Source organism: Phodopus roborovskii, unplaced genomic scaffold (genome assembly GCF_943737965.1).
Source record: "Phodopus roborovskii unplaced genomic scaffold, PHOROB, whole genome shotgun sequence".
NCBI classification, from domain to species: Eukaryota; Metazoa; Chordata; class Mammalia; order Rodentia; family Cricetidae; genus Phodopus; species Phodopus roborovskii.
Window position 1 is genome coordinate 5,420,711 of NW_026125397.1, and position 13,436 is coordinate 5,434,146.

Genomic DNA, 13,436 nt, shown 5'->3' on the forward strand with positions numbered 1-13,436 from the left:
AATATAACCAGTCAGTTTGGATGGATTCAGAAAATTTGGTGGGAAAGTTTACAAAAAGAGATGTATGGAGCAATTAGCTCCTGCATTCATCTCTGACTGCTGCGTCATTTAAAGATGGACCTTGAGCAATCTCTACTCTGCATAGCTCAGTTCACGGATGTCTGCCATATGAAATAAGTTTCCATCCTAGCACAATGAATGACCAACCATAGAGTTGTGTTTTGTGACAAAGAATGTGCCCTTTCAGCTTCCTTCATATAAGATGGTGTTCCTTAAATAGGAGTGTGTGCATTCCGGGAGGGGAAAGAGATGTCTATCATACACTTGCTGTGTTATAGGCTTCAAGCCATGGTTTCCCAAAGCCACATTTATGATTTGTGATACCGATGGAATTCTATTTCCTTAGAAAACAGCAGATAAAGACAAAGAAGTTCTACTGTCTGGGAGACCAAATGAAACAAAACTCCATAAAACCAGAAGCAGTGCCGTGGCAGCTTCTTCCTCACACTGTGCCTGTTGTGTGGCACTGTGTGCCTTAGTGGCACTGAGGCCCCTAGGAGAATATAGGGGTGGACAAGAAAGGAGCAGAAGGGCTCTGGCCTGATGTCCCGCCTTCCGACTGAGCCAGCCATTCTTCTCAAGGACTCTAAGAATTTATATTCTTGCTTAGAAAACAAAATACAGAATAAACATAACTCTAATGCCCCCTTTCTCCTTAGGTGGTCTCATTTGCAGCATTAACCAGCAGGTTCTAACAAATGAATACAAACAGGAACCCAATACAAACAGGAACAGCTACAAAATCTAATTTACCTAGTTTCCATCCTCCTCTGCAGTTTCATCTGCAGATCAGGAGGCTGCTCCGCTGTATACAAAGTATCTTTTCACCCCAGCCTTTGCTAATAGAGCAAACTGGGTCTGATGAGCCATGCCTAGATCTCTGATTATAGAATACACACAAGAAGATAAAAAATGAAAAGAAGACCAACACTTAAGCCTAAACCTCAGACAGGGAGCTAGGAAGCAATGATATGTATGTATGTATGCACGTATGTATGTGAGATACTAAGAGACTGACTATCCCTTTCCTTGCCTGGGTTGGAATTAGCCATCCATCACACTGCAAACAAAGGAACCATCCAGAACTTCATGAAAAACAAAGTGTAGTACTCACCTACCCATTTACTCTTGGAAGACGCTCCATGGAGAGTTCAATTTAAAAAGAAGGTAACAAATACACAGCCAACATTGTGCTCTGCCAGCTAGTGAAAATATATCATCAGATGCTTCCAATGAAATGTAAGAAATGATTGATGATAGTCTACTTGATAAAACACATAAAAACTTGAGTTTTGAAGATTATTTAAATCTTCAATTAAGACTGATACCGGGGATTTAATAGACACTTTTCTAAGAAATCTGCTCAATTTGTTCCCATGACCAAAGGTCAAGACATGCTAACTATTGCGGGTACAATGACCCGCAGTACACAGCATTCGTCTTCGTTCAGACTCCAGCTGCATCCACACCTGTAGGAATCTGTCAACACGGCCAGAAAAGGCAAAATGAATTAGAAATCCTCCAGCGATTGCCAGCCAAAATAATGAAGAGAATGGAGAGGAATCCACATGAGGTCAGACTTTGAAATGAGACAAAACATTCCCCAGATAGGGGGAAAGGGATTAAGCTGTATTATGACTTGAGTTAACCAAACCACAAGAGAATTAAACCACAGTCTTAGGGTCTCTGTCTGTCCATCAGTCATCCATCATTTCCAGGAGAAACGTGGCTTATAACTTGAGAGGAGTAGCTTAGAGAAGTAGGAGGATTGGAGCACTTTGTTCTCATTTGTGATTGTTTTCTGAAGTCTCAAAAACAGCATGTCCTAATAATGTAACAGTTTCATGATTGCTTGAGCTCTAAGGCTACATTTTGTTGTGGACAGAGTCAGGTTGCTGCAAATATAGTCTGGAATTTTCAAGATGTGAGGAAATGCCGCCTATCAGTAATGAATTTAGATTCATATTGGAGACAGAATATTGTACTTGATGTGCAAGGGACCCAAAGTCAGCACAGGATACCCCAAGACCAAGTTCTCAAAGGAGATTTATTTGCCACAGAGGGACAAAGAGCGGGGCATAAGAGACAAAGACAAGAGATAGAAGAAGAGGGAGAAGGGGAATGAATGAGGAAAAGGGGAAGGAGTATCTGCCCCAGAGGGACAAAGGATTGCCTCTGGATAATGAAGAGACAGACAGACAAGGCCCATAGGCAAGTTGCAGTTTATAAAGGCAAAAGGGAAGAAACCCCATGTTAGGATGAGGTGTTTAAATTTGATTGGGCATACTAATTAGGGCACTGAAAGGCAGGCTTTTGATTACTGAACTTTAATACTTTGGTAGCTGGACCTTGATAGTCTCAGGGAGAGGAAGTGGACACATAAAGGAATAGACTTTGGTGGCTAGCTTTAGGAAAGTAATTGAATGGTTCTGCAAGACAGAGGGAATGGGGTAAGGGCAAGGCCTGGCAGAACCATGTCTACCATGCTAGGTCTGCTAGAACCCCTTCAAGATGGACCTCTGGTTTGACATAGTAAACTCCTAAGCAGTATTTCAGGAAAATGGAAAGCCCCTGAGGTTTCCCTGCTGTGGAAACAGAAGACTTTTTAATTTTTAACCATTAAAATGATATCCAGATAAATATTTAAGGCTTCTGGAAGCACTGAAATAGTTGTTTTCATTAGCAGAAAGGAAAGGGCAGGGGGAAAAAAAAAAGATGTATAGAACCTAATGCTGTAGCTGTAATATTGCTAGACTGTAACTGTTTATATAAGACGGATTAAAGTACTTTTCAAAGTGTATAGTCCTTGAATAAATAAACACGTTGAGGCTTCTTAAACACTGGCGATTAAGCTGCAATGAATTCCAGCACATCCTTAAAGCTGTCTGTTCATTTCTCCTTTCTCCAGACAGCCAGGAAGTGAGCAGAGGCTGGGTTAAGAAGATGGGGAAAAAGTCTTTGCTGAGTTCAGACAAGCCTTAAGTTTCTATGAAGTAAACTAGTTCTTTCACGAATGAAGTGGGAAAGAATCAGTTCTCCTTACTACCCAGGACTTCACCCCTTCTCTTACTACAAATCTTCTCTTATCTCAGCTCTATAACATAATGTCAGTAACTTCCTGGATCGCCTTCAGTGGAGTTTTGACGTGGGTGGGGTTGTGGTCTGGGAGAAGCCATGCCACCACAGAAGGGCAGCTGGCATTGTTCCTGCAGGTCGTTTGACAGCCCTGTTTCACCAAAATTTATATTTCCACCATTCCTTGAGTAACAGAACAATCATTGCACAAAATTGCATGGTTTTAATTATACTTCCTCCTGTGTCTCTGACCTCTTCTTGATTAAAAAAAAAAAAAAAAAAAAATCTGTTAGTCAGAGTCTCAAAATAGAAAGGGCAAAGAAGGCCAGAGCAGAGGATCAGATATGACAGTGGTTGCTTTAACATGGTGGCCCCTAAGACATTTGTGACAAATATGATTAAATAATGAGATTAATCATTTTCTTCCTTGCACCAAGGATAAAAGGGACGGAAGTAGAAGACTTTGTTATTGTTTTAGGTTTGTTTTTCCTTTGTAAATAGTGATTCACAGAATCACCAGGGCGGTGGGGGGGGGGGGCAAAAGTTGTCATTTGTCCAGGGACTACCTAGTCTATTAAACAAGAATGACATAGATTCAAAGAGACTCAGTTGAGATTCAGACCTACACAACTGAAATCATGATGACTGTAAAGGAAAACAACCTTAAAAATAACATTTTAGTTTGTTTTAAGATGGTCTATCTATCAGGAAGCTTAGTCACAGAGGAAGGTTAAACATGCAAAAAGGATTTAACTTCTCTTTTCCACATACCCATTTTAAGGTTAACATTAAGGTGTAAGAATAAAGGTGGACAGTATACTATGGACATGGTGAGCAATACAGACAGAAGCAGGGCAGAAGCAGATGTTGAAGGAATACACATTTTTCTGTGATGCGCATTCTCTTCCCTCTTCCATACAACATCCCGTTTATGATTTTAGGAGTCAGCAAGAGCAGCCCCTGATATCTGGCTTTTTGTATACACGCATAACCTTGCTTCCAAGTTGCACTGCATGCATTTATAAATTCTCTTTTTCCCAATCTCCCAGTTACATCTGCAGTCAAAGCATTTCTTCCCTAAAGAGGAATTAAAGCCAAACAAGAATTTGCTGATAAATATATATCACTCCAAGAATGCCCCTGACAAGTCTCCACACCCAACTTAATTACTTCCCCACTCTAAAAACACTTCCCATCTGCATCCATTCTAATCATTCCAAACCCAAAATAAACACTCTGTAAAGCTAGCTAAACACATGAATGACATTAACTGTAGGCTCTAAGTGGGGCAGCATTCTGTCAGGCAATGTTTCCCCAGTGTATGTTTTATGCTGATGCATTATTCCAAATGAGTTCAGTTCTTTTATAAAATCCTAGGTTCTAAAATTTAAGCTGAAAATCTGTCTCTCTCTCCCTTCCTCCCTGACCCTCCCTCTCCCACTCTCTTCTTCCCTCCCTCTCTCCTTTCCCCCTCCCCCCTCCTGTCTTTCTCCCTCCCTCCCATTGCAGTATTGACTAAGTACCAGTTTGGGCATCCCTATACCTAAGAATTCAAGAAAATCTGATGACAGCTGGAGGATAGAGATCAATCTACAGAAATTTCAGCCATGAACAAAATGTCTGTGGGTTGTCCTGAAAGCCTTTATATGGGTTTCAGTAAGATTTGTTTCTTTTATTTGTATTCAGTCATTTAAGAATTCTTAGAAACTGGATTTCCCCATTTCCCCATTTTATAGGTAATTTTAAGAAATAGCTAATCCATGGCAAACAATTGCAAATTCTAAAGAACCCACACACTTTCAATTTGTAGAAATATATATCACTAAGCAATATATCGCTAATAGGATATATTTTTAACAACCTTTAAAAATAGCCATTATTCATTTTAAAAGCAAAATTACACCTTTTGTTCTTTTTTATTTCTTTTCTACAATATTGGGGTTAAACCTAGAGCTCTAAGACTATTATAGATGTCTCCTGTCACTTAGCTACACACCTACCTTAAAATAAAATTTTTATGGGAACACAGGTAAAGATTTTCAATATGGAAAAGAAGGATCCAGTTCTAGGACTAAAATCATTAAACTTTGGATTTGTTTGTTTCTTTTCTAATTCAGTGATACCATTTGTGACCTAGGGGATTTGTTGCTATAGTTTTCTGATCACTTAAAATGTACTTAAGTATAGTGTTGTATGTGAAAAAATCCTGAATAGAATTAGATGTAAAATATTTGACATGAAATCTCTTATCAAAGAAAACTATATTATTTCCAACTAGCTCTTTTCCACACATTGCTAACAAAAAATATCTAATCATTTATACAATTCTTGCAAAATTAATCATAGGTATGTCAGTCATAGAAGCAGTAAAATTATTAAGAAGTATCACAGGGACAGGGTCTAGAGACCTCTCTTCTCCCCACACATTCTAGATTATTCTGCTTTGTAGGCAAAAAGTGAATGATCAAGCTATCAATCTTATAAGACCTTAGTACATGAAAACTATTTAATCCTATTTTGACAACTAATTAGGAAAAGACCAGATGTTAACAATTCTGTATCATGTTATATGTCCACAAATTAAAGGAAAAGAGAAAGAGCACATAATCATTTAATATATAGAAGGATCAATTACAGGAATATTATAACATACAAGAATTCCTTGAATGGTAACTGGATGGTCCATAATGTACACTGAGTTTTCCAAAGAAAAGCATGATAGCCCTAGCTGGTTAATGCAATCTGTATTGTTTTGGTGTACTGGGAAAAAACACTACATTCATCCTATGAAGGAAAAAGACACAGTACAACAGTACCCATGCCATAATAAATGACATATAGAGTAAATCACATGTTAAGAACATGTGCTTTTGTCATGGTATTCATAATACTTTTACTTGTCCATTAAAAAATTGAGCCCTGGATTTTGAAAAGAAAGCAATGGCACTGCCCAGACCTAGAACAAATCTGTTGGGCAAATGGTCCAACCACAAACAACTGAATTCTGTTACAGTCCTACTTGAAGTACTTGGCTATTTTAATTCATCTTTTCTATCAATTAGGCCAAACAAACAGAATGTTGTTAAAAATCTAGTCACATTTCATTAGAAAGAAAAATATAGGGTTAAAAAAACACATTCTATGATTATTCAGTACCAAATACAATTTCAGATATAAATACATTGTAAGGGAGAATTAGAATGAAAAATTAAGGTTTTTTTTTTAAAAAAGCTACGAAAAAATGTTAAGAATTTTTTTGAGAAGATTGTATTATTCTTTGAAGCTAAATTCAATAAGGCTTTATTTAAATTATTTCAAAATACTTTAAAAATTATTTTTGTGATTAATAATGCCCTTAATAGATATGACTACACACACATACATTACACACATACCTTAAAAAACTATCAGTGTTTCAAATCTACTTCATATCAAGTGTAGAGTACAACAACTTCATGGTTTTCCAGAACTGCATTTTTTCTTAATGAAAAATTGGCTTTTAGTACTGTACCTGGAATTCTGAGGTTCTGAAACATCGGATTCTGGACACGTTTTCTTTACCTGTAGGAAAAGGACACTAGTTATTCTCAGGAAAATACAACTTTCTCTCTCAGGGTCACATGCTCTTTAAGTACCAAGCAACTATGGCTCTGCTCACCAACATCTCTATAAAATACTCTTCACGTTTTGTAGCAATAGTGCACAGTACTAGACACCACATTTCACTATTGTTATGGAAACAGCAGCCAAATGTACTTCTCTGGGCTCCATTACTATGCAAAATATTTGGCTAAAATAGCAGGGGACCAGCTGAATTGGGAACAAAGAACCAAGTTTCACAGTTAGGAACTAGGAAGTCATGCTGTTCTCAGTCCACAGAGAATGTTTCTCCTGTGGACATGACTTCTGTCCCCTACTTAGGCACACAATGATAAACAGTGTTCATGAAATCATTCCTATGTTAATTTTCCATCATCTCAATCCTGACTATTTTAAATGTTCTCCACATGTCAATTAAGTTTGAACATTGTTCTTAGACTTTTCACAAACCTTTGCAGTGAGTACCAGACATAAAGTCCAGATCAACTTGAGGGGATTAACCCACAATATAGGTAAGGAATGAAAATAAGATTTGCTTCTGGGGTTTGCTATCCACATCCACTTCTGGGTAGAGGAATGCAGTTCACTTCTGAAGTAAGGCAAAATACAAATCCATTGTCTTTTACATTTAACTTCAAGTACAGATACCTGTCAGATTTGTATCAGTATTTGTGGAAATGGCTTTGGAGACACGGTCACATGGAACCTAAGATGGCTTAGAGCTTGCTATATACCTGAGGATGACCTTCAGCTTTTTATTCCCCTGCCTCTACTAGCTAAATGCTTCAATTACAGGTGTGTTCTACCACAACAAGCTTGACTATTATGGTCTTACAAGGATGTTGTATTTCAGCATATTCCTCATAAATCCTTCAATTCATATTAGGAATGTAGAATATACATTTTCATGACAAATATTATGGATATGCATGTTGTGGAGCCCAATCTGTGTATCCTGGGAGAAAACAAAATGTCTACTCATACAAAACATACTTACATTTGAGTTGCTCACAATGCAAAATAAATAGCTTGCCTTGAAAAGACACTTTGAATTTTTAGGGCACACTGCTGATTTCCAGGTCACGATATAATTCTTTCCTCCTCTGCCAACTCAAAAGAATGCTTCAAAAACAAACACATCCATACACTTTCAAACATCTGACTTTTGCTTCATTTCTCAGCCTAGACGGGTTCGTTGTCTGGGAAACTACCCGTTTAACTGATCAGTTCTATCCTGTTTTACTTTCTCTATTTGAAAATGACACAGACTAGCAGATAAATTGTCATCTTGTCCTCTTAGATGACTTCAGCATTGGAAGGTCGATGGATGAGAAACAAATAAGAGGAGACAGTGCAGGAGAGCTCATCTAGCTAGTGACAATGATGGAAAGCTAGTAGCTGACCAACCCAGCTACCACCCAGGCCAAGAATCAAGGCCATGAGTTGGCTGATCCCAACATCCACTGAATCTATGGGCTGTTGGAGCATGTGAAGTGGGTATACCTACAGATCCAAAACAGTGGGATCTCCATGAATTAGAACAAGAGTGGTATATCAAAGATGAGCCTCAATGAGAGTCTATTGTCAGTGGTGCAGCAGAAACCATAGTCCTTGAGCCAGATTAATAACTTGCAGTAACAAACACTTGCAGGTAAAGATGAGTACACTGAAGGATACACTGTGTTTCTCAACTGGCCACACTACAGATTCCACAACTAGCTACTACTTCTTCTTCTTCCTCTTCTTTTAATTTTTGTTTGCTTCTTTGTTTTGTTTGTGGTTTGTGTGTGTGTGTGTGTGTGTGTGTGTGTGTGTGTGTGTGTGTGTGTTTTCTTTTAAATTTGATTTTGATTTGGTAGGGGTGTTGCAAGGGCAGCAGGCAGATGCGAGGGGAAAGGGAGAGAAGTGTGATCAGAATGCATGATGTGAACTCCACAGAGAATCAATTTGAAAAAGAAAGAAAAGAAAGTACTCATAGAGACAAAGGGGAAAAAAAAAAACATTCTAGGGCTGTCTATGTGACACTGGATTTGGAACTGTCCACTGAATTTTGGGCTCACAGTGGGTATGTAAGTAAAGACACTGACTGGCCCTTTTCCTAGAACATATCAGTAACCAATAGATTAGCAGGAGAGTTGGGGTCCCATGAGCCCTGTTCCCATCTACTACTGTTGACAGAGGCCATCATAGGCAGACCCAGGGAACATAGCTTCAGTTGCATAATGCCTAGAAGTTGACACTTTCAGCCTTTCCCCCATCTGAAGAGGATGGGTGAAAGTGGGTATGTATGGGGGTGAGGGAAAGGAGGGTGGGAATTAAAGCAATCACAACACAAATACATGTATGAGATTATCAAAGAACACATTGGATTAATGAAATTCTTTTGTAAAGCACAAATGACTATTTAATTTAGTTCCTAAAAACTAAATGAGAATTGAAACTCACACAATTCATTGTAAAGTCTTTGATAGTTTCATTGTCCAAGAAAATTAAGAACTAAATAGAAAGACATCAGGATACAGATTTCCAATCAATATTTTTCCTCATGGTTTGTCATCAGAGCCTGTAGAGAGCCCAAACAGTAGAGACACACACCCTCCCAATCAAACCAGAATATCCTCCCAATGAAAAGACAGATAACTAACTTCCTGTAACTTGTGCACAAACTTTTTCCAGGCCTATCACTTATACCAATAAGAAGAAATTTGTTATTCTTTAGCTATTGTTAGAGTTCTATTTCTACCTCAGTGGTTATTACTACTTTATCCAGTTTGCTCAGATCCAATGAAGGAAGGATGGTCTTTAGGATGTGTAAGTACCGTGTAAGAATTGAGCAAATGCAGGTATGTAGGAAACAGACTAACTCAGGAAGCAGAGGAAAACAGAAGTTTATGAACTGGTCTGTGAACTGAGCATTAGGGGCTGGTTGTAAACCATAATGACTCTGTCTACCTAAGGGTAGGGATGTTACTAACATGGAGTTTACCAGAGCACATGATAATGCTCCTACTCCAGGCAAAGAACTAAGAAATTTACCTTTGGGCAGTGCAGACTGTTGAAAAGTTTTAAGATGCATGTGGAGTAGAGATGGCCTGGAAGATACATGGATAGGGGACAAAGTGAATGCAGAAGGGCAGAAAGGAGCCTTCTAAAGTGGCAGATGTTCTAAGCTCCATGAGTACACAGAGGCCGTTGACCTTGTTAACACTACACCTCAGCACTGAGTAGGTGCTTCTTCATTAAGTGAGTCAGAGCTTAGCAGTGAGGATAGTGAAGACCCAAGCTGAAATAGGAGCCTAGGCAGAAATTAAAAGACATTTTGTATAGACACTTCTGAGCAAAACTGACTGAACATTGCAATTGACTGAAGTTCTAGTATGATCTGAAAACTATACCTGTCCTTGAGAAACTACAGTTACAGCAAAGTCCAAAACCCTTTCTATTTTATGATGACTTCTAATTTTTATTTGTTTATTCATACATTTATTCTCAGTTGCAGTGTCGGAACCTGTAACCTGGGGGCATGCTAGGCAAGTGTTCTACCACCCAGGCTGTTAGGAATACACAGCAAGGCCGGACCTCAGTGGATCCTATGATGGTTGACAAACACTCCATCAGGCAATGGGGGGGGAAAAAGAGAGGGAAGAGACAGAGAGAGAGAGAGTGAGTGAGAGAGAGGGGGAGGAGACAGGAAAAGTCCTATCTGCCCCATTCAGGGGAACAATGGGAAAGAGCAGAAATGGGTGGACTTTTCCTCTTAATTTTTTCCTTTGCATCTGTGTCCAGACTATGGTAGTAAAGTAGCAGCCATAGGACCCTGGGCTGTCCAGCACACTGCCTGAGAAAAGTTAACCTCAAAGAACTTAGTCACTAAGTTTACAATGTTTTTTGATGGTGGAATTAGGAATTAGACAATTCACCTGCTTTGTATTCACTCTTCTACTTAAATAGAACTTGCTGTCACATCTGTTATGGAAGTGGGTATGTTCTTCCAGAATGCACCACCCTTGTCCAACTGACTTTAAATTTGCTTTAAACAATGTGGAAACAAGCCTGGCCAAAAAAAAAAAAAATAGCTGAAGTTCATATATGTGTGTGTGTATATACTTTTTTTTTTTTAAATACACACCCTGGTTTTCATAGGATATCCAAGAGTTCCGAAGCTCCAATCTAGTTGATTGTTCCAAAAAACAATCAACTAGATAACCAATGAAAGGAAAAGAAAGAGAGGTTGATTGATTGATAAAAAGCTAGCTAGTTAGATGATAATAGAGTATAGAAAGAGAGAGAGAGAGAGAGAGAGAGAGAGAGAGAGAGAGAGAGAGAGAGAGAGAAGAAAATAAGAGTTGACTTGCAAATCAGTTAAACAACCTTCCCAAATTCCAGAACAAGCATTAACTGATCAGGAATTAGAAGTAAAAGCTATACATCAAGCTTTTCCTCTCCTATGCTGTATTTGGAAGATTTTTTTTTTTCAAATTGCCTTTCCTCATTTCCTTCCTTCCTCACTTTTTTCTTTCTTTAAGAGATATGGTTGAAATAAAAATGTGCACATATTTAATGTGCACAATTTGATGAGTCTGAGATAAGAATATACTTGTAGTGTTGACATTATAATCTACTATGAAGACACCAATCACCTCTAAACATCTCTTCTCATCATACTTATTTGTATGTCTAGGGTAAGATTACAACATGACATCTAGTCTCTTAGGAAGTGTTAAAATATGTAGTAGACTATTGTTAGTTGTAGACACTAGACTGTACAGCAGTTCTGAGGACTTATTATCTTACCTCACTAAAACTTCTCAGCCTTGACTCAAAACCTCCTTGCATTATAATTTTCCAAAGAAGAACATACTTGTTATCATACATTGATTTCTAAACACATCTTTTAAAATCAGTCTACTGAAATAACTGATTTTTCTTTGTAAATCAAGGGCACATGACACTCAAATTCAAGGTAAGTAAAATGAAAGGAACCTCAAAAACTCATCTAGGAAGCAGTCTCCAGTACCAATTTTTTTCAAGGGTACCTCCCAATTTCTCTTCTAAGAGGTTCAGTGTGGCTGGATTTATGTTGAAGTCTTTAATCCATTTGAACATGAGTTTTGTTAATGGCGATAGACATGTGAAGTCTTCTACACACCATCATCCAATTGTGCCAGCACCATTTGTTGAAGATGCTTTCCTCCTTCCATTGTATACTTTTAGCTGTTTTGCCAAAAATCAGGTGTTCGTAAGTATGTGGGTTAATATCAGGATTTTCAATTTGATTCCATTGGTCTACCTGTCTATTTTTGTGCCAGTACCAAGCTGTTTTCAGTACTATGCTTTATAGTAGATCTTGAAGTCAGGGATTGTGATGCCTCCTGAAGCTCCTTTATTGTACAGGGTTGTTTTTGGCTATCCTGGGTCTTTTGTTTTTTCATATAAAGTTGATCATTCTCCTTTCAGGGTCAGTGAAGAACTGTGCTGGGATTTTGATGGGGATTGCATTGAATCTGTAGATTGCTTTTGGCAAGATTGCCATTTTTACTATGTTCATCCTACCTATCCAAGAGCATGGGAGATCTTTCCATTTTATGGTATCTTCTTTAATTTCTTTCTTTAAAGACTCAAATGCTATATAGGTCTTCCACTTGTTTGGTAAGTGTTACCCCAAGATACTTTATGTTGTTTGTGGCTATTTTGTAAAGGATGATGTTTTCCTGTTTGCTTTCTCAGCCCCTTTGTTGTCTGTATATAGTAGGGCTACTGATTTTTTTTGAGTTTATCTTGTATCCTGCTGGTTTGCTGAAGGTGTTTATCAGCTGTAGGAGTTCCCTGGTAGAGTTTTTGGGGTTGCTTATGTAAACTATCATATCATCTGCAAATAGTGACAGTTTGAATTCTTCCTTTCCAATATGTATCCCTTGATCTCCTTTTGTTGTCTTATTGCTTTAGCTAGAACTTCAAGTACAATATTGAAGAGATATGGAGAGGGAGGACAGCATTATCTTGTACCTGATTTTAGAGGAATTGCCTTAAGCTTCTCTCCATTCAGTTTGATGTTGGCTGTTGGTTTACTATATATTGCTTTTATTATGTTTAGGTATGTTCCTGTTATCCCTGATCTCTCCAAGACTTTTATCATGAAAGAGTGTTGAATGTTGTCAAAGGCTTTTTCAGTATCTAGTGAGATAATCATGTGTTTTTCTTTTTCAGTTTGTTTATATTGTGGATTAGATTGATAGCTTTTTATATGTTGAACCATTCCTGCATCTCTGGGATGAAGCCTACTTGGTCATGGTGGATGATTTCTCTGATGTATTCTTGGATTCAATTTGCCAGTATTTTATTATTTTTGCATCAATGTTCATGAGGGATATTGGTCTGTTGTTCTCTTTTTTATTTGTATCTTTATGTGGCTTGTGTATCAAGGTAATTATGGCCTCATAAAAAGAGCTGATGCTGATAGAAACAGAAGCAGACACATAGAGCTAAACACTGAGATAAACTGGAATCCAGATGCAGAGAGAGAGGACAAGACCAGGCTACAGAAACCCACAGAGACAGCTGACCTGAACAAGGAGGAGATCATGGTCTGACTCAGACCCCCTGAACATGGGTCTCAGTTAGAAGGCCTGGGCAGTCTAAGGGATCTTCGACAGTGGAACCAAGATGTATCCCTGGTGCACAAAAGAACTTTGGGAGCACGT

The 13,436-nt window shown here is 38.2% G+C and overlaps 1 protein-coding gene across 4 annotated transcripts in view; it reads right to left on the bottom strand.

Annotated features, from left to right (window-relative positions):
* Eya4 (EYA transcriptional coactivator and phosphatase 4) overlaps positions 1–13,436 on the bottom strand; it is a 207,497-nt gene that overhangs the window by 109,748 nt on the left and 84,313 nt on the right. For all 4 annotated transcript variants that reach the window (XM_051175386.1, XM_051175388.1, XM_051175387.1 and 1 more), the window contains exon 2: positions 6,647–6,696. In XM_051175386.1, the coding sequence (XP_051031343.1) occupies positions 6,647–6,696 (50 nt within the window). The remainder of the gene's footprint in view (positions 1–6,646; positions 6,697–13,436) is intronic.